The sequence below is a fragment of the Vombatus ursinus genome, unplaced genomic scaffold (assembly GCF_900497805.2).
Source record: "Vombatus ursinus unplaced genomic scaffold, bare-nosed wombat genome assembly UNPS02014832.1, whole genome shotgun sequence".
Classification (NCBI taxonomy): domain Eukaryota; kingdom Metazoa; phylum Chordata; class Mammalia; order Diprotodontia; family Vombatidae; genus Vombatus; species Vombatus ursinus.
The window spans coordinates 67,161,972-67,188,091 of NW_020954610.1; the positions used below are offsets into that span (position 1 = coordinate 67,161,972).

Genomic DNA, 26,120 nt, shown 5'->3' on the forward strand with positions numbered 1-26,120 from the left:
TTTACAATAGGCCTATGAGGTGGTTATTACAGATATTATGGTAATTTTACAGCTAAGGAAACTGAGGCTTAGATTTTGGGATTTGTCCATGATCACATAATTAGGAAGTGTCAGGAATGAGATTTTAACCCAAATCTTCCTAAGTCTGTCATCAAGTCTGTCACTCATTCCAGGCTTTTCCAGGAGGGAGACACACACATACACACACACACACACACACACACACACAGAGTGAGAGAGAGAGAGAGAGAGAGATTGATTGATTGATTGATTGATTGATTTAGTATAGCTTCACACCTATGGGGCTATTTAACCAGAGGTGGATCTTCGTCTTTGTTGTGGTCTGCTCATAGCAAACCCTCAGAAAGCAATAAAAGCCAGCTTATCTTTATTTGGAGATAAAAAATTATTATAAATGTACAGGCATCAAATAAACACATTTTAAGGGTAAGCAATGCCAGTACACCAGACTGGATGAAGTGCGGGAGGGGGAAGAAATGAAGAGGGAGCAAATTCACCACATCCCAGTAACAGCAAGACAGCAAAATTCTGTCCCTGCATATTATTCCTTCAGTGGTTCAGTGAGTCAAACATGACTTTACCTGCTCTTGATTATATTCAATTCAGGGTAGCAGCACTTATTACTTTGAATCAGCTGGCCACTGGCATTGGCATGCTCCTGTACCACTTGGCTCCTCACTCCCTGGCTCCTCCCTTCTCTACCCAGCTCCAAAATTATCCTCCTTCAGTCCTTCCTTCCAGCTTTAGGACTTCCCCATGGATAAATTAACTAGGCAGTTGGTGATAAGTGATACACTGGGACACAGGGTAGGGAGAAATTAAAGAGGTTATTTTAATAATGAAAACTCATAAATCAGACTTGGGACACCCCTTCAGTCAATCAATTAACACATTTATTGAACCTTCATGTTTTAAAGCCACTATATTAGCCCTTGTGTATGGGGGGGTATGAATGTGGGTGTGTGGGAACAGGAACCACAATCATTTTACAACATCTTGATTGACTAAAAATGTAGAAATCCCCAAACCATCTCATGGCCTAATATTAAAAGCTCCCTAACCTCTATGCAAGGACATGATAAAGCTGATTGTCTCATCCACTATTATAACAATTACTTGCTGTCATTGGATAAAACATCCTGCAGTTTTGTCTAGAAAGGACTTCTTTCATATTTATAAAAGTATTTGGTCACTTCTCTTATCTTTTGCCCCTGAACAGTGAATGCTTTCTTATTCTGATAATAAACCCAACAGTTGCATACGACTGTCCTTTTTCCCCTTGGTTGAACCCCCACTTTCTCTATCCCTCTTTTTCCAATGAAATGCTTTCCTTATATATCCTCAATGACTGCAAAGTGCTGCTGATTGGCTGTGTATTAGAAGCAAGGCCTGAAAGGTTATAAAAATGAAAATCTATGCTCTAGGGAGATGGAGCTGCTATCAGCATGATATCAGTCTTCCTTAGCATGCTAGTAAATATTTTTACTTTCAGTTTGACCTCCTCTCTTTGACTCACAGTCTTTGGATCCTTGTTGATAGATATTCTTCTCCCAAGAGGTTCCATTTCTCTCAATGAAGATAATACCCCAATGAGGGGGATGGTATAGAAATAAGTATTTGACAGGATCCCTTCCCTCAAAGAACTTGCCATCTACTTGGAGAGACAAGACATGTGAAAAGTTAACTAAGGATAAAAAGGGGTACTAGCCCTACAGTAAGTGCCAGATGTGCCATACTAAGACTGGATTAGGAATGTGTCAGAGGCTTATAACATTTATTACTAGGTGAGAGAATGAGGAGAATTCAAACATTTTGTTAAAATTTTTTTTGAGAGGACAAATTTGCTTTTGTCATTGTAATCAACCCTTGGCCTAGTGACTTCAAGCTTTGTGTTTAAATGGTTGGGGTGGGGTTCAGCACTGGGGGACTTTGGATTGTGTGCCCCCTGGGATTTCAGCTGGGTATAAGAAAATACAAATCATGTTGAGACTTCTACAGATATGAGTTGAAAGGTTTCTCAACTGCCAAGTGAGTACTCAACCAACAATATGTTGGAAATAAGACAGCTTTCATTTCACCTGCCAGAAAATGCAAAAATTCTACAAAGAACTCATAGGAATCCATAAAATTACCTCAGTGTGATAACAATGGGTACATTCATGCCTTAGGGATATTTTTTTTTAAGAGCAAAGATCTTTAACCTTATCAGTCCTGACTAGGAATCCTCCTGGTCATACCCTCTCCACCATGATAAAATATTCTAAAAATATTAAAGTATTCTAAATATAAATTAATATTTTAATATTAAAGCATTCCAAATATTAATTAACATTCTAATATTAAAGTATTCTAAAATATTAAATAACAGTCCAATCCATCAGATCTCTTGGGGGAAATTGTCTCCCAAGCTTTCTGAGAAAAATGGAATTTTTTTAAAAATTAAAAATGATTTAAAAAATTACCAGAAACACAATACACACTTGCAAGGAATTCAGATATACACATATGGCCTTTCATAAATGCCTAGATCTAAAAATCTTTTTTTTTAAATTAACTTAAAAACTTCTAATAGGTTCATCTTCCCACTGGGGAATTTGGGGACTCCATACATGTTTAGCCTTTTTTGCTGTACTGTGGGTTGCCTTAGGTAAAAAAATCACTTTTCCTTTCATTTATACTCTTCCTTCTGTGTAACCTTAAACAAAATCACTCCATTTCTACCACATTTGGCCAGCCATCTTGCTCATTTTTTCTTTCTTTTTTTGTTGTGATTCATTTTTCTACTCTTTCTTTAAGGTCCCTGCCAGCCTGCCAGACCTGTGATTTCACTGATGTGGGCACCTGCTGTGACCCCTTCTCTCTCCTCCTTATTTCTGCTTTGCTCCGGCCTTCAGGAGGCTAGAACAGATCAGTAACCCAGAGATCTTTTGGTTATTGAGACAACTAGTATGTCTCATTTAAGCCTGTAGATGGCAATTGTAGACTGCAGTCTGAGCAAGATAAGTGAAGACTAAATTTTCTTGTATTTTTTGGTGGCTTGAAGCTAGCTCCTGATGGAACAATGATGTACTGTCAGGAAAGAAATGTTGGCATTAAATAAAGAATAAGATATAGACTTTATTAAACAAACATCTGTTTATAGTGACACTGCCAGTCTGTACAGTGTTCTTAAGTGGGTGCGAAACAAATTTTAAGAATGTGGTTCTTCTGTTTTCCCTCATGTGTTTTCTTTTTCATTGGCAGGCCAGCTTGTTTATGTTTGAATTAATCTCTTGTCAATTTTGGATCTAAAAACAAAAGTTGAGCTACTGACTATTCTGACATAAAACCTGCAGCAGAATGAGGAAAAAATAAACAAAAGCAAAAAAAAAAAAAAAAAAAAAAACCCAAACCTGACCTGGAATCTTGATGAGATGGACCTTATTTAGTTTGCTTAACTGAGTTCTGGGTTCAAGTTATGCTGTTAACACATAATTGTGTTAGACATTGGACAAGTCTCTCTAAAAGACTACAGGTTACAGAGATGTTAGTGATCTGCATTGATAGAGTGAATGCCTGCATGGAGAATTATCCACACCAGGGAAATCACAGGTCCTGGTACTATTGATTTAGAGATCATATATTTAGAGATTGTAGATTTGGATCATAGATTTAGATGTCGTAGATCTACACCTGCAAATGAGCTTAAGCCTATGAAGTCCAACCCTCTCATTTTAGAAATAAGGAAGCTGAACACAGAGTAGTTAAATTACTTGCTCAGGATCACACAGCAAGGAAATATCTGAAGCAGAATTTGAATCCAGGTCTGCCTTATTCCAAATACTACACCCAAAAATATTTCGTGGAGCTATTTTGTTTCATGATTTCTAGAGTCAGTGGTATATACCTTTCCTAAAACTAACCTACTATAGAAGTGGGATTGTGTGTAGGCAGACTATCCAGTTAATGAGGAAAAATTGACTCAAGATGGTATTCAAAGGGAATAGAAATAGCAAAATGTGGGCAACATGAATACCCTGATAAAGAGGGAGTGAGAGGTGAGAGGATTCTTCTGCTGTGAGTAGTGATGGAAAACTCTGTACTAGGAGTAGGATTCTAAGATGTTTGGTGGTCAATTTCTACAAAAGAGAAAGCTTTTTTTGGTGATTTGATATGTAGGAATGGTCAGGACTTAAAAACTGTTGAGGATAACCATTTTAGCACAGAGCTGTCTTTAGGAAAACCAGAATAGATATTTGTTTGAGATCAATCAATCAGAACAACTAACCAGTATTGATTGAGCACCTACTATGCATGACATTGTCCTAGGACTTATGGGAATTACAAGTCAATCAATTTACAAGTATTTATTAAATGTCTACTATGTGCTCAGCATGGTGGGGAAGACAAAAATTAAGTGTCCTGACTCAGGGCAGGTAAGCAAGGGCAGGAGATTAATAGATAGGGGATAGTTGTCTGGAGTAAGTATGAATCTATATTAAATGTTCTATGGGGCACATGTTTCTGATGTCAAGGGTATATTAGGAAACTGTCCTTGGTGACTGCCTTGATTGACTCCATAAATGAAACAGATTTGACTACCTCACTTCCCAACCTGAAAGTCATCAATGGCTCCTTATTGATGTCCTGCCTCTAAGATAAAATACAAAATCATCAGCTTGACATTTAAATGCCTGACAGGATGGCTCTCATCTACCCTTCCAGCCTTATTATATCACTCCACTTCATATATTTTCTGTTCCTGACAAACCGCCCTGCTGGTTCTTTATTGAATGCACTATTCTACCTCTTTCCACTTTATCTTTGTACAAATGGTTCTCCCATGGAATTCATTCTCTCCTCATCTCTGCCTCACCATCTTTAGAGCTTCTTTCAAAGCACATTGCAGTAAGTGATGCCCCAGTTACTAGTCTGTTATTCTTCTTGAAATTTCTCTATATTACTTTATATGTATTTCTAATGACTTATCAGTGTGTGTGCTTTATTTCTTCAGTAGAGTGAAAGATGCTTGAGGGCACAGACTAGCTTTTCGTCTTTCTATTCTCAGTGACAAGCACAGTGCTTTGAACATAGTAGGTCCTTAATAAATGTTGAATTGAACTGAGGGCAACTCTTGAAAAGAAATTATTTAAAACTCTTCCTGGGATTTCTACACATTAAATGAGCATATGCCACTATAAAAGTCAGAGTTGCCCTTTTATTGTTTGGTGACCAAGAACCATATCTTGACTAAATGTAATTAAATCCAGATGGTAAAGTTTTTCCTTTTCTTGTTCCACAGCTCATTAGTTGCTTTGTTCTTGTGTTACAAAACTGCTCTAACGGGTTTAATCAGAACGATAGTTTAATCGCAGCCCGAGCAATTCTTTCTTTGCAGATAAATGATTGACCAGTTATAAGTTTGAAAGTTTCTGCCTTTTTGTTTGCAGATGGATTATTTATCCAGAAAAACAAGTACATGGCAATCCTGTGACTGCGCTGCTGAGACAGATTCCCCTCGAACCTGTGAGCTGAAGCTCTTACGGGCTAGACGAGTGTCTTACTATGAAAGCATTGGGATCCTCAAGACTGGTTCTCCTGGAAATGGCAATAAATCAGCACTAAAAGCTTCCCCAAGAGCTGCTTTGGGTTCCAAAACAAACCCCTCAGAAAGTCAGGCTTCCACTTCAAGAAGTCGCCGGCAGTCACCTCACTCTGCAGCCAATGAGGAGGTGAATATATGTCAGCAATTAACCAAAGTGGCTGGTGAAAAAACCACAGATAAAACTAAGGTGGGGAAGCGAGTCCAGCAAGAAGGCAGGAGAAACAGTTGCCCTTCTGAATTAGATCTGTCCCTGCTTGACGATGTACTGGTTCCAGAAACACAGAAACTAAGGCATGTGATGAATTGGGCCCAGAGGTTTCTGACCAAGTGCCATGAAGACCAGGAGCTGGAGAGTCCTGGACAGAATCCACCCTTTGCTTTGTCTCTGCTTGGCCAAAGCAAAAGAGTACAAGATTGTTGTCAAGATGCCTCTGTGAGCTCCTGCCACCCTCCCTCACAGTCCCAAGATGATGGCCTGAGGATGCACACAGATTCTCAAAAAAAATTTAGCTTTTCTTCATTGCCTACAGAAAATTTATCATGTTTTTCTGTGGACCTTTTAAGTTCTTTTGAGGAGAGGAAGTTTCCTGGTAATTGGTCTAGTGGGTGGCAGGAAGCTAGATTTCAGGAGAAAAGGCCCCCAGTCTCACCTCTAGTTGGTTTCAGGCAGCGTACTCTTATTCAACCAACATGTGATAGGCCTGGAAATACATCTTCTCACAATCAAGGTGAGACAGGAGAGAGAGACGATGTTCAGCCACGGCCCAAAGACAGTCGTGAAAGGAGTCTTTTTGAGAAAACCGATGAGGATTGTCATGGAAATGGTTACTTTTGGGCCCCACTAACAGATAGCTCTGAAGATGAATGTACAGATGAAAATGGGGAAAACTGGAGAACTTTTAGAAAAGTTATTCAGCTCAGAGACTCTACAGAGAGTTCAGGAATTTCCCTGTCTCCCAGAAGTCCTTGTACAATGGGCTTGAGGTCCCCAAAGTTGGAAGGCAGTGTTTTCTCCAGATGGGAGGCTGATGTCAGTGAAAAATCCAAAGGAGGAGAAATAACTATTTGGAAACCCAGGGATTTTGTATCCAGGTTTCAGGTTGACAGCCCTTGGGATAAAAATGACTCAATGCTTATCAGCAAATTGTCTGCTGACCAATTTGACTCCCCTGTTGATGACTTCAGGATGAGAAAAGGAGAATCACGCTCTCAGAAGTTAGACTTTGTGGTATCCCTAAGGGACCTCAACTACAGAAGTGGATTGCTACCGGAGTGTGGGGAGGATAAGACTTTTGTTGGTCAAGCAATAAGAGGAAGTCAGGAAGTTAGTATTAAAGGTGGATTTGATGTCAGTAAAAGCAAAACCCAGAAGACAGGCCAAAGACAAATTAATGAGAGGTGCCGGGAGAATGATTCAGTTATTCAAATTTCTAACCCTCAACTGAATTCACTAGGAGATCCCTCAGAAAATGTCACTTCTAAAGTTTGTTCTGACTGTGTGTCAGAATGTGAGCTCACTTCGGGCCTCCATTGTGTCATGTGCCGCAATATAAGGGCTGATCAACAGATCAACAGCAGATCCCCAACAGGGATAGACTGGAAAATTATAGAGACACCCAAAGTGATTGCTAAGGAGATGACTTGGGAAAGTAAGGAAAAGACTGTTTTCTCAAGTTACACTGTCTCCACAGACCTGCCTGAAATCATTTCAGAGGACTCCTTGTCCTGGCAAATAGGTGGTGATGGTAGCTGTAGGATCTCTCGGGATGATGCTCTGCCAGAGAAATCAGAGCAGAAAGCCAGTGTGCTGGAGACATATTTTTTTTACTTGCATCAATTGAACAAGATCAGGGGTTGTAGTTCAGAAGAAGGAAGTTTATCTTTCTCCAGCCACGTCACTGGGCTTTTGGAAAACAATGCCGGCAAAGGGGATCCAGAGAAGAAAGACATAGGTGAAGAAATCAGACCCAATGATGAGAGCGGTGTATTTCAAGCTATTGCTTGCAGAGACATTGATCAACCAGGATGGAAGAATGCACAGCATGATTCTGTTGAAGAAGAAACTCCTGAAAAACACCTCTTTCCAAAGTCTTTGAGCAATCTTATTAAGGAGTCAAAGCTTCGCCCAGAAGGTCTCATAATGAAAGAACTGATTTATGTTTGCTAATTCCAGCACCTATTTTGGTAGACTAAGAATCTTTCAGCTAATTAAAAACAATCTAGAAGATGAGTTTTTTGAGGACAAATACTCTACTATTTCCTCTGTGGAATATATATTTCAACTATTTGTTTTACAATGAGCCTGATGATTCTATTCATTTTGCTACCTAGTAGTTTATATGTAAATCAGCATTTTCATGTGCCTTTCATCTAAAATACATTTTAGTAACTGAGCCCTGGAAAATGGTGCACATCTTCCTAATTCAGAGTGCACTGTAGATTGAAATTGATTAAATCATTTTGGTTTCATAGAAAAAAAAAACCCAACCCAGACTATGTAGTTAAAATCTCTTATAGTGTAGCTAAACAGAATTTGTTCTTTCTTTCTGTGTCTGTCTTTCTTTCTCTCTCTCTTTCTTTCTCTCTCTTTCTCTCTCTCTCTCTTTCTCTCCCTCTCCCTCTCTCTCTCCCTCTCTCTCCTCCCCCTCCCTTCCTCCCTCTTTTTCTCCCTCTCCCCCTCTCCTCCTCTTCCTCTTCCCCTACCCCTTTCCTTCTCTCCCTCTTTCTCCCTCCCTTTCCCTCTCTCCTGCCACTTAAAACTAATTTAAGTACCTTGATGCTTTGAAAGAGGACTATTAATATGTACCTCTGACTTGGGATAAGTAGAATTTCTTAAAAATTACTCTATTAGAAGATACTTGTAAGGTATTTAGACTTTGAGAAACTTGCTTTGAATATTATGTAGCTTCATTAGTTGACCTGGAGATTTCTGTATTCTGCTTGTTTTAAATAGACATAATTTTGGTGCCCTTTGCAAGCTACATACCTGAATCTTAGTAGTAGTGAAAAGTACCCTCAAATCTATTTTTTAATTCTAAATGGGAAAATAATGCAAGAAATAATTAAGATGAATTCATTTGAGTTGATGGGGGAATTAATTACTAGAGTTGTTCACAAATAGGCATTATTAGCAATATTACCATCTGGTAGCTTCCTATTTCTACTAATTCCACTGAGTGAAATTCTGTTATTTCTAGCTGTTGAAGGAGTGCATGTACTATGAACATATGAATGTTATGAATTTTTTAAATTGTGCAATCTTCAAAAATCATAAGTTTAAATTTTGGCAGCCCTTAAATTTTGATGCCCTGGGGAAAAGCCCAGATTACTCCATCCTGATAACTGTTCCTGATTTTTTAAAAGGTCTCTCTCCATCTGCACATTATATAGTTATTTGTATATGAGAATATTTTTACAAATAGATCACAACATTCATATTAAAATGTGCTCTACTAACTAAATCCTCTGACTAATATATCATGGTAGAAGTTGTATATAAGTATTTGAGAAATCAGACTTAAACTGCCTACATCTGTAGAATACAATGCATGGATTTAATGCTGAAAATCATGCATCTTTAACTTTGTGGTGTTTTTGTTTTTTTATTAGAGAGGCCATTTGCTTCCTCCATAAAAATTACCTCCAAAGCAACTGGTTATAAGAACTACTGTGAGAAATCCAGTGTGGCATGGCCTTCTCATAAACGTGGGGAACAGAAATTAAGGTTTGACCGCCCTCTTTCTTTTTTCTGTTATACAATGTTAATTTCAAGCAGTTAAATAGCTGAAATCAACAACTTTCCTTGAGATCAGAGAAGCTAAACTAATAAACTATGAAAATAGTTTGTACTTTTCAGTGAATTGGGATCTTGAAATTCAACAAATTCTAAATTTACAAAGTACTTACTATGTTCAAGGCCTTGTGTTAAGTACCCTGTGGATATGCATATGTGTGTATGTATATACATACATATATATAATATATACACACAGTACATACGTGCACACCCACGCATATACACAGATGCTGAACACATACAGCACATATACATACACGTACATAGTATACTACACACATGCATATACACATGTGTAATGTGCACATATGTAGCTCATGCACATTTATACACATGTGAATGTGTGTGTGCATATACTACATAGATTATACACATATATGTATATGCCTATATACTGTATACATTATGCAAGGCACATATATGTGTATGGGTATGTATATGTGTGTATATATGAATGCATATGGATACTGTATACATGATACAGTAAAGGGATATGGTCCCTTTCCTCTAGGAACTTACATTTTCATTAGTGGGAATGTGACATGTAAACAAGTAAATATAATAGAAGCTAGAATGTGATATGAGAGGCAGCCATGGTGTCGGGGACAGAGGGCTGGCCTTTTAGTCAGCAAGACCTGGGTTTAAGTCCCATCTCTCCCACTCTCTTGACTGATCCTCCCTGGGACCTGGTGTTGTTAAAACAAAAATAAAGGTGTCATTCAGACAAAGGTGAGCTCCAAAGACCTGTAAGGAGTATAGAGGAAAGTGAACATTCATGTGGGAGGGAGCTGAGGAGGCTTTGTGGAATACCACAGATTTAGAGATGGTAGGGACTTTAGAGGCCACTCAGTCTACACTTCTTATTTTACAGGTGAGGAAACTGAGGTACAAAGAGGTTGAGTGACTTGCCCAGGGCCGTGTAGCTAGCAAATGACTGACACAGGATTTGCATCTAGGTCTCCCTTGCTCCACGTCCAGCACTCTATCGACTACATCATGATGACCTTGGAAAGAAGTGCAAGATTCTGAAAGGCAGCGATGAGGAAGGCGTGCCTTCGGGCGCAGGAAACAGACTGGACAAATTCACAGAGATAGACCACTAGTACAGTGGGGTTAGCATGTAGAAGAGAGTATAATGAAGCAAAGTGGAAAGACATGTTGGAGGCTATATGTGGGGGACTTTACATGTTAGCCTGAAGAACTTCTACTTTATCCCATAGGCAATAGAAAGCCATTGAAGATTTTTGAGGAGGGCAGTCATGTGTCCAGACTCATGCCTTAGGAAGATTATTTTCCCACCTTTGTAGTGGAGTATTAGAGAAATGAGAGCCTGGAGGCTGGCAGATCCCAAGACGGAAGTTACTGTTATTTCCAAATCTAAACCAATGATCCATACCCATCATAGCTGGGAGAACGACCCTTCATTCACCGCAAGGACTGATTTAACTAAGAGCTTCTATAGCCTAATTAAGCACAGCCCAAATCTGGCAATGGTGAACTTTGTTTTAGAGTTGCCAGGAGGGTCCTTTTATCTCCTCACCTTCTTGAGAATTCCCATTACCTTCCAAATCCTCATTAATTCAAGTCCAAAGAGCACTATATTTCTAAAGGATGATGGTTTAAGCCTGCCACTTTAAAAATACGTCATGATGTGATTTGTCCTTGGTTTGGAAGGTGTTATTTGTTACAATAAGTAAGTGCTCTTTATACAGAAATATCCAGATCTGCTTCCTAGTCTTGTTTCACATTCACTCCGTTACATGCTAGAGCAAATCTAAAGTCTGATGCCTGCCTTTCAAGGCCCGCTCTTGCTAATCCTACTAAATTCAGTTAACCTTAAAGTGCTCTATAAATGCTAGTTATGATGATAATGATGCTTTTTTTGTGGGGGTAGTTCAGAGGCTGAGTTTAGGATTGTATTCTGGAGGGTTGAGATGTCTGGAATTCTGACCTTGAGATAAGTGTAGTGTTACTATAATACTAAGAGCTCATGTTTATATGGTATTTTACAGTTTACAAAGAATTTTATGTAACTTTCTCATTTGTTCCTCACAATAATGCTGTGAGATGGATGTTAATGTTATCCTCATATTTTGAGCAAGGAGACTTTTGAGACTCAGATAAAATAATTTTCCTAGGATCACACTGCTAGTAAGGGTCTGAGTCAGGATTCAAACTCGGGGGTTCTTGACTCTAAGTCCAATGCTGACGCATGGCATGCTGCCTTTATACGCATGCAGGTGCCTCTAAAAAGCACATGCATGGCTTTGCTTTTAATTATCCAAAACTATTAAACAGGGTTCTTGATAAATAGAATTGATAAAAACCCAGACCAAGCATGAAATTACATTAAGTAATTTTATCTATCTCTATGCTAACTAGGGCTAAATCCTTAGGTGGTAGCTAATTTGTTGTCAGGGATGCAGAAGTAGAGAAAAAGAGTCCTTAAAATTGACACTAACACATGATGTACTCTTGGCCTGTGTAATTGACGTGTGTGCATGTGTGGCTTTTTTTTTTAACCTTTCCCTTTTATTTCTAGTTTGCTAAATGTTGAAGCAAGAGCTCATGGCTGGAATTTTTGGCCCCCAGAGATGGATCGGTGTTTGAGACATTGTTATATGATGAAAGCTTTTCTTTTCCTCATAAATGCTAAGATTCCGTCGTTTTCTGCTCTAGCTCTAGGAGGGGATAAGACAGTGCAAAATGATTATAGGAAAAATGATAGGAAAACACCGTTATGGTGGTCTAGTGGGTAGAGTGCTGGACCTACAGTCAGAAGTCCTGAGTTCAAATGCTGGCTTCACCATTTGCTACTTGCATGATCTTAGGAAAGTCTGGGCTTCACTTTTCTCATTTGTAAAATCAGGTTAAGCTAGGTAACCTCTAAAGATTTTTCATAGATTCTAAAAATCTATGATTGGGTAGATTCTGACTACTAAGAAATCATGATAAGGTCACAGATTTAGAGATGGAGGGGGCCTTAGAGATAATCTAGTCCAACTGCCTCATTTTACAGATGAATACACTGAGGTTTAGAGAGATTAAGTTAAGTGATTTTACTAAGGTCACATAACTGCTAGAATAACAGAGTCAAGTCCCTTGGGTAAATTACTGTTCAACTATGTAGTAACCTCCTATAAGGCATCAAATTTTAAAATTTGTATTTGCATTTTAAAAGAAGTTAAAATCTTTTGACAGTCCTCTGTATGTGCTAATGAATAAATATAATTTAGTGGAAAGTATACTTATTCATTAGGAATAAGTAGACCTGGGGACTAATTCCAGCTGTAACTTGCTTTGTGACCTGGGTAGGGCTCTTAATCTCTTTAGGTAGGCCTTTGTGCATTCATATGCAAAAAAATAAACTAGATAATCCTAATATTAATAATAACAATAATAGAGACTCCTATTTTATGTTTTCCAAACACTTTCTTCACAACAAGCCTAGGAGATGAGTTATACAGGTGTTATTTTGCCCATTTTATATCTTAAAAAATTGAGGAAACCTCAACCTGAGATTTCTGATTCTGAGGCCCGTGTTCATTCCATGGTGCCACTAAGTGATGACCTTTTTTCACCTCCCACATTCTAGCCTTTAGATTTTAGCTTTTGTATTTAAAGAATATCTCTCTCTCTCTCTCTCCATGTATACTACATATGTAATATATATATATATACACACAATGCATGTATATAATACATTTGCAAATGCTGTTCTTCCTCAGAAGGCATGTGTAATTTATGTAAGCACTATTAATAGAAGGGAATAAGTATTTATATACTGCCTATAATGGACGAGGCACTGTGTTAAATACTTTACAAATATGATCTCATTTGATCTTCACAACAACTCTGTGAGGTTATTATTCCCATCTTATAGTTCAAGACACCGAGACAAACAGATTGAGTGATTTGCTCAGGGTCACACAGCTGGTAAGTGTCTGAGGTCTGTTTTGAACTCAGGTCTTCCTGACTCCAGGTCATGTGCTCCATCCACTGCACCACCTAGTTGCCATGTCTTCTCTAAACTTATCTCCTCTGGCACTATAACAATGTGTTGAATACAGTAGGAACTTAATAAGTGGTTGTTGAATTGAATTGAGTAGCTTTGCTATGCTCAACTAAGCTTACAATTCTGAAATGTTATCTGCTTGATGGTACACAATATGAAAGAAATCATTAGCAAGAACAACACATTTTCCTCTATTCCTGAAAGCAACAGGTAAATGTGTGCTACCTTTAAAAACCTGAGAATCATTAAGTTTTCTGAACCCCAGAGAGGTGTGTGTGTGTGTGTGTGTGTGTGTGTGTGTAAGTAAGCAAGTCTATGTAAGCAAACCTATAGCAATGGCCCATGCAGATATAGTCAAGCTATGTTTATTCTGCTTGTACCTAGAGGCACAAGATTTATTGTCATGCCAGGGTAGAACCTATAAACCATTGTGTGAATTGGCCAGTTTCATCAACATTGTAAAATTGTTCAAGGGATAGATTGTGTTTAGAAATGGCTTCTCTGAAAAAGGTACAAAATGGTCATGTACTTTCATGGTTATTTTTTTTTCTCCTATCCATATTCAGTCAGTCAATAAACATTTATTACTTGACTACTATGGGTGAGGCACTGTGCTAAGTGTTGGGGGATACAAAGAAGGCAAAAAGACAGTCTTTGCACCCTAAAGGAGCTCACAATCTAATATGGGAAGACAAATTAAAAGGAGGTGAAAATGAAGAAGTCCTCAAATGGGGGCATGATAAACATCTTGAAGTCCTGAAGCTGGGTTGGAAATGATGAGTTGGCTGTTTGAAGCCTCCTCCTTAAGTGGCGGATCTGGGAGGAAGTACTCCACCTTCTCCAATGACAGCAAGGGAGGAGCCTCAGGGGAAGGCTGGGGAGGTACTGAGGAGATTTGAGTTTGAAAGTTGATGTCATCTTGCAGAAAGATGAGTTTCTAGAGGCAGTAATGAAGTCCAGGACAACAATGAGGTGAGAAGTGATGAGATGGCCACCTTAAGAGGAGGATCTGGGAGGAGGTCTCTGATGTCCACCACTCTACCCTCTCCAGTTGGAGGGAGGGAAGGGCCCCAGGGGCAGGTGGTAGTAATGAGATGTGAGTTTCAGAGGTGATGTGATCTTACTGGAAGATGAGTTTCAGGAGACAATGAGCAACCAGGTGGGAAATGATATGAATCTTACAAATTAAACCTTAATTTGAAATGCTGATGTCCCCCTTCTAAACTTGGCTCAAAGTGTGATATAGGAGAAAGAATGCTAGACTTGGAGTCAGGAGGACCTCAGTTGGAATTACATCTTAGATACTTAATAGCTATGTGTTGTTATAGTTTGTCCTTCATTATCTAAGAGGACCAATGACATCAGGAGGGTGATGTCTGAACTCTCAAGTGAATTGGATTTAAGTGAGGTAGAGCTGTGTGAAGTCATCAGCTTTACTTTCTCCTCCAAAGTAGTCAGTCCAGTAGCAAGACATAGGTCAAGACAACTGGCGATGGTCCCAAATAACTGTGTCACTTTGGGCTAGTCACTCATCAGCCTCTAAGGTCTTTTCCAAACTCTAAAGCTGTGATTTTATGGAATGCATTTGCCTGTAGCAATGTTAATCCTTTGCAGTTGCTATCTATTCTTTGAGAACCACACATAGAATGTGCCATGATGGAATCTCAGAGTTAGAAGGGACACCAGGGGCTATCTATGCTTGAGAAAGAATCCTCTCTGTAACATCCCTGACAAGTGGGCATCTAGCCTTTGCTTCCTTCCGGTGATGAGAAATCCATTTCAACAACTGCTACAATCTCTACAGTCGCTTCTCCTCTTCATGGATGTTCTGAGCGAATAATATTTTAGATCTGGAAGGGCTCTTAGAGGTCATCTGGTCTAGGGCCCTCAACTTTACAGATGGCAAAACCAAGGCTATTAGGTAAAGGAACTTCCCCAGGACAAAAACAAACAAAACAACAACAAAACAAATTAATGGAAGAGTTGGGATTAAATTCAAAGTCTTTGCCTCTCAGAACAAAGGGAAATGATCACTCTTACGATCCACTTAAAATTTTTTTAGACTGCAGCATATGTTGACTTCTTATAATTCTGTTTCTTACCCATTGCTATCCATTACTCTGCCACTTTGTGCACATGTGTCTTTCATTCTTTGTCATCACACTGTATGGGACTACTAAAATGTCCAGTAGTTTTTGTCATTGCAAGAGGTCTGATTTGAATGTTGTGCTAAATATGGAAGAAAATGTCTACATATAATTGGGCTCAGGATATCTGAGCTCTTCACTGTGAGAACTCAATGCCAACTGAAAGGGAAAAGTATATTTGTGGGCAAATGCAGTTGACAGGGCCATGAGGAGTGATTGGCATTTCAAAGTAAGGTACGGCTTTAGAAGGTTAGTATGGCCAGTAAAGAAAAAGTCACCATATCATGTTGTGCATTAGGTGTTAACTGCAATTTTGCATAGGTTTACTGAAGTTTTCCTGCTTCAGTTTTCTCCAAATCCACCTTAGATTTTGTGGGGGACTCCTATGATATATTATGGCCTCAAATGATACTGAATCTGAGGGTCTCATTCTAGCCTCTGGTAAAGGAGCCACATTGGGCTGTGTTCCTCTCTCCTCTCTTTCCCCCTCCCCCATAAGAAATATGCCTACAATGTACATCTATAGTTCATATATTCATACATATGTACATACACTGTCATATGTGGTGTATGGATGCAGATGCCTACATATACACATATAGATGGATAGATCTAAATTTTATCTAAAATGTATATCCCTCAAAGTAGATCTGTGACATAGAAATAAAGTTAAATATTGTATCTTCCTAGAGCCTGACTTCAAATCCATTTCAAAAATCTGAAGTTTTTCTTGTAAACCAAAATGTACGTAACACCATACACACACACACACACACACACACACACACACACCTACGCATGCATAATAGATTTTCAGCCTTCTAATCCTCCAATATGGAATTTAATTTGTTTCATGGCACCAAACATATTTAGATTTTTTTTTTGGTGAGGCAATCGGGGTTAAATGACTTGCCCAGGATCACACAGCTAGTAAGTGTGAAGTACCTGAGGCCAGATTTGAACTTAGGTCTTCCTGACTCCAAGGCTGGAGCTCTATCTACTGAGCCACCTAGCTGCCCCCATGTTTACCTTTTGAAAGCTCATTAGTTCCTGCCTACTCTGTGGAACATGTGTGTAATAGCCTTATAATAATAATTAATAATAAACTTAATTTAGGATGGAAGCCCATAACAGCTTACAAGAGTCATTTGATTTTAATAATCCCTTTTAGTGACCCTTTTTTGTATACGAGATTGTTTTTTCTAATCAGCCCTCTTTATTCCTTTTTACTTACGAAAATAGTCAATTTTGCATGGTTTTGTAGCAACCTTTTTTTTTTTTTAACTCTACAGAGGTCATCCTAGGCATGTTTTGGTATCTTCCTTCTGTAAGAATTACTGTTCTTCAGTTGTTTATAACATGGTTGATTTGGATGACTGTGACAGTGGTGAGCTTCTAACCCAAACTCTCACAATTTCTGCATATTTAAGGAACTGAAAGACCTGTAACACATATAAGTGAAATGTGTCCTCTTTGTATATGGTTGTTATGTGGAATGACATGCTGTGATGATAAACTGGCACTATCCAGTTTATCAATAGCATGCCCATGGAATGCTATTCCTATTTAACAGGACATGTTTGGGGGCTAAGGTGATGAGATTGTGTTAAATACTAACAAGGAAAGTTGAGGTTATTGATCATTATCATCAGAATAGCTGTGGCTGTCTGAGGTGTTAGTATTTATTTTCTTGTGGTACTACCAGACACAGTCAGTTAAATAAACACAGGCTCCATGTTTATTTCCCCCAAAGGGTGAACTGCGGCACACTCATTAGGTAGGCCACAAATTGTCTGGAGTATACACTTAGAACAGCACCTACATGTACGAGTCTCCTGGCTGAAGGGCGATGACTTTTTAACTTCAGCAAGTTTTGAGAGCTACCCCCTGTTTCAGGGCTCTGTTTAAGAACCACAACTTCAACTGCTTTTCCTGCAATCTCCTTGAAGGCAGAGGCTGTTTTCATGATTTTGTATACCCACTGCCTGGTACAGTACCTGGTCCACACTATGCATTTAATTAATGCTTGTTGATTGATTTAGCTTCTAAATTACCTGCATCAGTAGAAGGAATACTCACACCAATTAAATTGCAGCTTGCTAAATACAGGTCACTGAAAGGATAAGAAAATAACCTGAAGTAGTGGAAAGATCACTGGGCTTGTACTCAAAAGACCTCGGTGTGGATTCTGAGTAACTCTACACTTGTTATATGTATAACTATGGACAAGTACTTCGGTATCCTTATCTGTAAAAATGAATGGGTTGGATTAGGGAATTCTCAGTTCTAAATCTCTCGACTATATAAGAATGTCTTAAGGAGGCCGCTGGTAGCTACCCTAAGCTCAGGTGTTGCTATGATGTAAAGAACTCAATCAGACATAAGCAATGGAGTATAAAAGAGGGTTTACCTAGCTTGTAAAGACACAATTGTCATACTCAGGGCAAGAATATATTCTAATAATTCTCATTTTGGTTGAGCAATACCTATTCCTTTGTCTCCTTTCCTTTCAAAATGGTACCAATACCAGGTGGGAGACTCACTCACAAGGTCTGAAGAGGCTCTGAGGCCCTAACACTAAGGATTTTTATCTCTCTGTGAAACTTCGAGGCACTAAGTTACCAGTATAAAACCTTCCATTTTGTGTGAAACAAAGAAAACTTTGTGCTCAAAGCCTAGAGTCAGGGTCTACTTGACAAGGAGCATCCTCTAATTCCCACCACGATGTAATCCTATTGGGTCCACAGGGCCTGTTCCCTCCGTTGTAAAGTGCATAGGCCTGGCCATGGCCACAGTCACTCAATACAGTTAACAGAAACAGCTCAATAATTCAGTGAGAAGTAATGCCTTTGGACAATTCTCCAACCAGCACATCATACTATTAAGTTGTTGTTCTGTATAACATTCTTTTTTACTAGCTGATGCGCAAATAAAAGAGTGATGGAGATATTAATCCTGAGGTATTTTCTGTGTTCCTATTGCTCTCTAGATCACAAAACATGTCACGACCAAGTTCAGCCAAGGCAGAAAAGAGAAAAAGCACCGACAGCTCTCACAGCATTTGTCCATCTGGTAGGTGGCCAACTAACCAGCGGGCCAAATGCTCAAATGCATTTGGCCAGAGGAATTGCAGAGAGAAGAGTTGTTTATGCCTGAGTAATAATTCTAAAATGAAGAATCAATAGACCAGAGGTCCTTGGCCTCTTTTTGTGTCACAGACCCCTTTGGCAGTCTGGTGAAGTTTGTGATCCCTCCTCAGCATAATGTCTTTAAATGCACAAAATAAAACACATAGAACTACAAAGGAAATCAATTACATTGAAATACAATTATACATTAAAAAAACAAGTTCATGAACCCCAGATAAAGACCTCTGGCAAAAGAATAAAGAATTAGAACAGGGTATGTAGGTCCAATATAGGTCCAAGATGGACAAACTACTAATGTTTGTTTGTTTGTTTTTACCTTTCTCAGATAAGTACTTTCAAGTTACCTCTTTACAAAACCTCCTCACCGTTCTGTCCCTACTCATACTACTCAGCTTTATCCTAGAAACCTTGCTGATGGTTATTGGCATTGTTGATCTGTTAATATTACACTAATATTCCTTTTTTGTCTTAAATGATCAGATACGCAATGGGTATAAAAGAGGATCTACTTAACTTGTAAAGATATGGTGGTTATCCTCAGGTTAGAGATACATAATAATCCTGGTTACCTACATTGTAAATATAGAGTTGTCATGCTCAGATAAATTCTAAAACTCCAAAGGTTACATTCTAATAAACCAGAGAAAGTTATGATAGGATTGGACATTACGGCTTGTTAGAGGTTGGGTGTAGGAGATGACATGTGCATTTTTGTCAAATCTCACCAAGACTTTGTCTTAAAATTATCTTTTTTTGTGTTCTCTAGTATACACAATAGGGCAGCTAGATGACACAGTGGATAGGGTGCAGGCCTTGGGGTTAGGAGGATCTAAGTTCGCCTCAGATATTTACTAGCTGAGTGACTCTGGGCAAGTCACTTTGCCTCAGTTTCTCATCTGTAAAATGAGCTGGAGAAGGAAATGGCAAGCCACTCCAGTATCTTTGCCAAGAAAACCCTAATTGGGTCATGAAGAGTTGTACACAACTGAAACAACTTAACAACAAAATGTATACATCCATAAAATTGTGCATCCCCTGATCATAGGATCATCTGTAGTTCTCTGACTTCAAAGTCCAGTGCTCTTTCCCTTTCACTAGTCTCCTTTCTTATCTTTTCAGTGAGCTAAATTTCAGCTTCCTGTAGTTTAGTCATTGTGGGCATTCCATCCATTGATGCAGATACCTTAGATCAGTTAGTCAACAGGCATTTATTAAATTCCTTGTATTTACTGAGAGGCTGGTATGCTGTAGTAATAGATAAAGAAGGGTATTCTTGAAACCAGGAAGGTCTTGGTTCAAGTCTTGATTCTAACACATATTAGCTAGATGGTCCTGGCTATGTCAGTTAGAGAGCTCTTAGCTCCAGACAGCTGTCTGAGATCATCAATTATAGAGAAGATACTAACCTGGATTATTAGGGGAAGTTTCAGGAGTTCCCTATATCAATAAAATCAAAAGTTCAGTCCCTCTCCCTATCCTACTATGTATCATACACCATATTAGGTATTAGGAATACAAGGAAAAGAATGAAAACAGTTCCTGCCCTCAAGGAGCTTATGCTCTAACTGGAGGAGGGAACACAAAGACTTGGAGATGGAAGGGAATTTTATTATGCTATCATTATCTCCGTTTTCCAGATGAGGAAACTTAAGTTGAGCTTAAGTGACTTCTCTAGGGTCACACAAGCTAGCAAATGTCTGGGGCAGAAGTTGAACTTGGGTCGTCTTTACTCTTAGTCCAACATTCAGCCTTATCAAGTCATAAGCTTCTAGAAGTCAGGGGCTTCTTGAAATGCTTTCTTTGACCTCGATCGAAGACAGCAGTTACCTTTGTTGATCAGTCATGATTAACATATGTTGCTTCTTTGTATAATGATTTTTTTTATTTGTTAGGAGGCATTTATTACTGTTGGTGAAAAACTCAGTGAATTATCCTCAGATGAGTATGTCTGCAGGTGCTTTTTGACTACTGAGCCACTCTGAAGATTGGTTTGCATGTCTTGTGGTATGGAGGAAAAAAAACCCAACCATGGAAATATTATTTTCAGTGAGTAGCAACTAGTAGAACATATATGGTAGGTGGAGAAAGGCAATACACACCATAAATTGCTTTGACTTAAGGAATGTGTGTTAGTTTATAGGGAATTAGAAAAATGTCCCTTACTATCAAGTTACACTAAGCAGAGGGGCCCAACAATATTCTTGGGTCCTAAAGTTTATTAGGGCCGTGGGCCCATCCTTGATAGGCCTTTGTTGAAAATGGCAAGTCAGTTTAGGAAAAAGTATCTTGTGCTGTGGCAAAGACTAATTAAAACCCCGACACATAGCTGCTCCTTTCCCAGCTTTTCTCACTGCCCTGACCACCTCCACAGAAGTAGGAATGTACTCTCCATGTCTAGAGAACCCCTTGAAGTACCTTGTGTCCTGACCATTTTCCCATCTACCTTGGTATTATTGAATAACATATTGGGTGACTTGGGAATGATCTATTTCTTTAGGGCCCTTTTGGAAAAAAAAATCTATCTCTATATACAAACCATCCTTGATGTGTTGATGATTTTATCCCATTCTTTAAATGTTATAGTTTAGTTAGGGACTTCAAGGAAGAGGTACCTACTCGCACTCAGAGGAAGCTTAGCTAGTTATGTTTATTGGTGTTAAAACAAAGAATACAAGGGAATGTGCCAGACTGTGACATATCCATGAGTTCACCCTGTCACAAATCTGGGAAATACAACAGCTTAAGTGAAGTTCAACCCCAGGCATGTATAGAATATAGGCTTCATATGCCGTCACATTGGGCCCACACTCTTTGCACACTTGTAGATCCAATCAGGTGTTGGTCAACTCTGCCAAAACTGCAGATTGAATTAAATTGCCCAAGAACACTGGAGTTTACACAATTTTATGCTTAAGAATAAACAGAGATTTGGGGCCATTTTTAGATGTGCCAGTTTCACAGGTACCTTTGAATGTAATCAGGAATAAGCTGAAAAGGTCCATACAGGTTGGTACAATTCCTTTGATGCTCATTGGTTATGCCTGTGGATTCATCAGTCATTCTGGTTATTTTCATCTGTGTGACTCCCCTTCTCCCTCTATGACAAAGAGTTCTATTCTGATTGGATTGCTTCAACAATGCACATTTAGTTTTATCTGGAAAGGTTAATGATCAGGGGATTCTGGCATATCAAATAGTCTGGTCAACTCAGAGTTACTATAGGGAGGCAACATGGCACAATAATTACTAGAACTATGACTCACACGCTTAAAGATTTGCAGGTATTTTACACTTATGATCTTACTTAATCCTCACAACAATCCTGACAAAATTACTACCACAATCCCCATTTTATAAACATGGAAAGCAAAGCTTAGAGAGGGTAAGTGGCTTGCCCAGCGTTACATAGTTCATGTGTTTGAGTCTAGATTCAAATCCAGGTTTTCCTGACTCCAAGTCCTCTTTTGGGCTGGAAGTCAAGAGAGCTGGGCCTCTGACTAGCTGTGTGACATTGGAGAAATCATGTCTCCACTTTGAGCTTCATTTTTCTTATTGGTAAAAGTAGGAATTTGGGATTGGTCATCTCTAAAGGTCTTTCTGGTGCAGATATTCTGTTGACAACACAGGGATTACAGTTATCAAAGAAGTGGAATAGAATACAATAAAGTTTGTCACTAAACTTTTAAGTGAGCATAACTTAATCTTTCCTGAATGACTCAGAAGTCTGCTGGAAGGATGCACCATAGTTAATAAGAACTATGTAGAATGTTGTATCTGTAAAAGATTATTCTGTACAACGGACCATAGAGATAATATAACTTCTTTTTTATTGCTTTTTATTGCTGAGAAAAAATGAGGCCTAGAGAGGAGAAATGACATTATCCAAGGATCAGGATTTGAATTTAGGTCTTTTAACTCCAAACCTGGTATACTTTTCATCAGATCAATAAATCAAGCCAAATCAAAAACACATATACATTTCTAGATTTCATAATACATTCTAGCATCTTTAAGTAGTAAAAAAAATCCTAGCTTAGAGATGCAAACACAATTATCAAAATTGTATTTTGTCTTATTTTTGTGTGTCAAAAAACCCTGAAGTCAACAAATCTTTTTGCTTTGGGAATGGGAGGGGGTATTGTGGAACCTTATTTTGAAATTTAGGTCTTCTTTCAAAAGGAAACACCACTGTCCTGTGTAGTTTTACAGTATCATCAAAGACCATATTTAAAAATCATGTTGCATTTTTGAAATGATATGCATAAATCAACCTTACAAAGGCTAATAGAATCCTAATTAGCTGAGTATTGAAGATCAGAAAGCTTGTTATGCTTCACTTTATAAATGACTATGTTAATTATTAAGTAATGGTCATTGTCATCATCAGAATGTTCATTCATTATTGCATGGCACGTGCCGGGCACTGTTGGCCAAGGCAAGTTCAGCAGGTACGGTCACTGCTTTCCATGAGGTTTTGTCCTAAAACAAATAATAACTTACACAAATACCAAGTAGCGCACACACCCCTGCCCATATTTTGACCAACACTGAACCACTGAAACAATTACTTACAGACATTAGTGCAAAGAGTTTACTTTATTCTTTGGGGGAGATGGAAGGATTGCTTATGGCCCTTAGCCCCGTGATGTGGGGAGGTGGGCAGTGTATGAGCTGGGGCTTTGTGAGTGATTAACAAACAGAGAATGTCAACAAAGTCATTCTTTATAGTGGTCTAAACACAATGTTCATAGGTTCCAGAGATCAAAGAGAACCTAATAGGTCAAAAATCTTAGCGAGAAATCCATGAAGTAACAGCTCCAGTAGGCTGGGCAGCAAGATCTGCTTCGAGTTTAGAAAGAACAGGTCCAAAGCCATGGGGTATACCCAGAACCCAGGCAGGAAAACAACATTTGGGAAGGGGTAGGGTGCATTAAGTCAGAGTAGGTGGTTTCACTAAATATCAATCAGCTCCTTTCCTCATTTTATGACTTTACCACATTGCTTGTCACTTCCATCTTCCAGTTAGGGAAGACCAGTGGATGTGAATATGTGAGCTGGATTATTCAGGCCAAGGAGGGTGCAAATTAGCCACTTGACTGATAGTTAAGGAAGGAAAAATCTTATTGATAACATGTTTTAAAAATGTCTTTTGAAATCATATCTTCTGTATTTAACATTGCCTAGATTTCCCTTTCTCTATTCCTTTCCAGAGAGTTATTTCTTATAGCAAAGGATTTTGCCAACATCTTTAAAAAACTCTGCTTGCAACTTTAAAAAGAAGATAATCAAAGACATAGTAGTTAACTCCTAATTGAGTCCAGCTAGAGCAGAGTTGTGTGATAAGTGCTTTTATCTACTTTTCCCAACATTTGCCAGAGTTTGCTCGCTCTCTCTCTCTGTCTCTCTGTCTCTCTCTCTCTGTGTCTCTGTCTCTTTCTTGTCTCTCTCTCTGTGTCTCTCTGTCTCTCTTTCTCTGTCTCTGTCTCTATCTCTCTCTCATCTGATTGTTACCGATATTAATTTAGCTTTGTTAGTGGACAGGAGACAGGAGATTCCTCTCTGACACCAGGCTTGAGCACTGCCTTTGACAAAATGCAGGGCAGTCAAGCTTTCAGATAGATGAATGCCAGAAACACAGCTGTTCATGTCCACTGTTTATCATGGTTATTGGTAGAGTGACAGAAGTCAATCTTTCTTCCCATCCTCAGCTTTTTGGGTATGGTCATTTTCAATTTAACATGTATTTACTGAGGGGCTATTATATGTACAACATGGGAGATACAGATATATATGCAATGTAGTCCCTGCACTTATGGAGCTTATAGTATGGTTGGGGTAGTGAGTCACACCCACTTGCAACAGTTAGAAAATGACACAAGTATTAAGTAGGGAGGTGCTCTATTATGTAGAATCCTGTTCCAAAATATAGATTTGGAAAGTTGAATTTCCATGCCTCTAAAGCAGAATCCTTGGTAGTGAAGTTTAGTTTGAATGAATAATAAGTTCAAATTATAGAATAGCAAAATACAAAATAATTTATTTTTTGCTGTTTTCTGATTACTTGACTTATTACTTATAAACACTGTTGTAAATGAATATCACTAGGTAAAAAAGGGTAAATTGATGAAAAAAAGTTCAATTTACAGTTGGCCTGTGTTAAGTAATGCACATTGGTTTGAATCCCTGATATGCCATTTAGTTGTGTTACCTTTGGCAAATCATTTAACCTTTTTGGGTCTCAGTTTCCTCATCTGTAAAATGAAGAGATTGGACTTGATGATCTCTAAAGTCTCTTCTAGCTTTAAATCTGTGATCCTATATATAATGATTTATGATCATATATATATACATATATATGTCTACATATTTATCTTCCTATATAAGCAATAGCTTTAAGGGCCTGTGGTTTTATGAACATGAATATTCCCTCCATTGACTGACAGTAATTGTTTTATGCCTAAGTAAGTGCTTTCTCTGAATTGCTGGGGTTGTATAAGATCATATTTTCTGGAAGCTAAGTTATGCTGCTGAGTGTCCCCATGTAAAGTTAGGCTGCTGGTCCTAGGATGGTCTAACACAAGTCCCATAGAAATGCCCATCCAGCTTTCCATCATTTCCAGTAATAATAGTGACTTAAATTTATATGGAGCTTTAAGGTTTATAAAGCAGTTTCTTTACAACTACCCTATGTAGTAGGTAATACAAGTGTTAATTCATGAATGACAAAACTGAGGGTCAGACATTTAAAAACAATTTTTTTGGGGGGGCAATTGGGGTTAAGTGACTTGCGCAGGGTCACACAGCTAGTAAGTGTTAAGTGTTTGGTGTGGATGTGAACTCAGGTCGTCCTGACTTCAAGGTTGGTTCTCTATCTACTGCGCCACCTAGCCGCCCCTAGGAAAATTTCTTAAATAGGGTCCCGAAGCTAGTAAGTGTCAGAGGTCTGACTTGAATTGAGATTTCCTAATTTCACCCATGAATGTATTGCCTTTGTGTTCCAGAATTCTGAAATCTTATCCAACCACAATCTATTGGCTTTTCACATCTCTCTGATTACTCTTATAAAACCCCATATTTTGTTTGCACTGTGAACTCCAATCCCTTGAACCTTCAGTTCTCTCATAGGCTACCTCCCCTGACTAGCCACTCTTTTCTCTTTTCCCCATCTTGGTCTCTTGGCGAACCAATTCACCTCGACACTGTTCTCCTCTCTTGAATCCTAAGCCTCCTTAACAAATCCACAGCCATGGATCACTCCCACCATTTGCTGCCTTCAGTCCTGAGGCCCTCACTTCTTTGGCAATTCTACTATACCTCCCTTACCAATTCACGATCCCACTCTCTATAACAGCTCTTCCAAACCGTTTCATCTTCCCCCTACCCTCTCAGCTGAGAACTTGACCTCATA

General features: G+C 38.7%; 1 protein-coding gene across 1 annotated transcript in view; it reads left to right on the forward strand.

Moving 5' to 3' along the window:
- The first annotated feature begins 4,394 nt into the window (after window positions 1–4,394).
- The window catches only part of LOC114025884, a 176,953-nt gene continuing 155,227 nt past the window's right edge, over window positions 4,395–26,120 (forward strand). Inside the window, exons 1-4 of the mRNA XM_027839396.1 lie at window positions 4,395–4,436; window positions 5,451–7,737; window positions 9,215–9,329; window positions 18,553–18,635. Coding sequence (XP_027695197.1) covers window positions 4,395–4,436; window positions 5,451–7,737; window positions 9,215–9,329; window positions 18,553–18,635 — 2,527 coding nt within the window. The remainder of the gene's footprint in view (window positions 4,437–5,450; window positions 7,738–9,214; window positions 9,330–18,552; window positions 18,636–26,120) is intronic.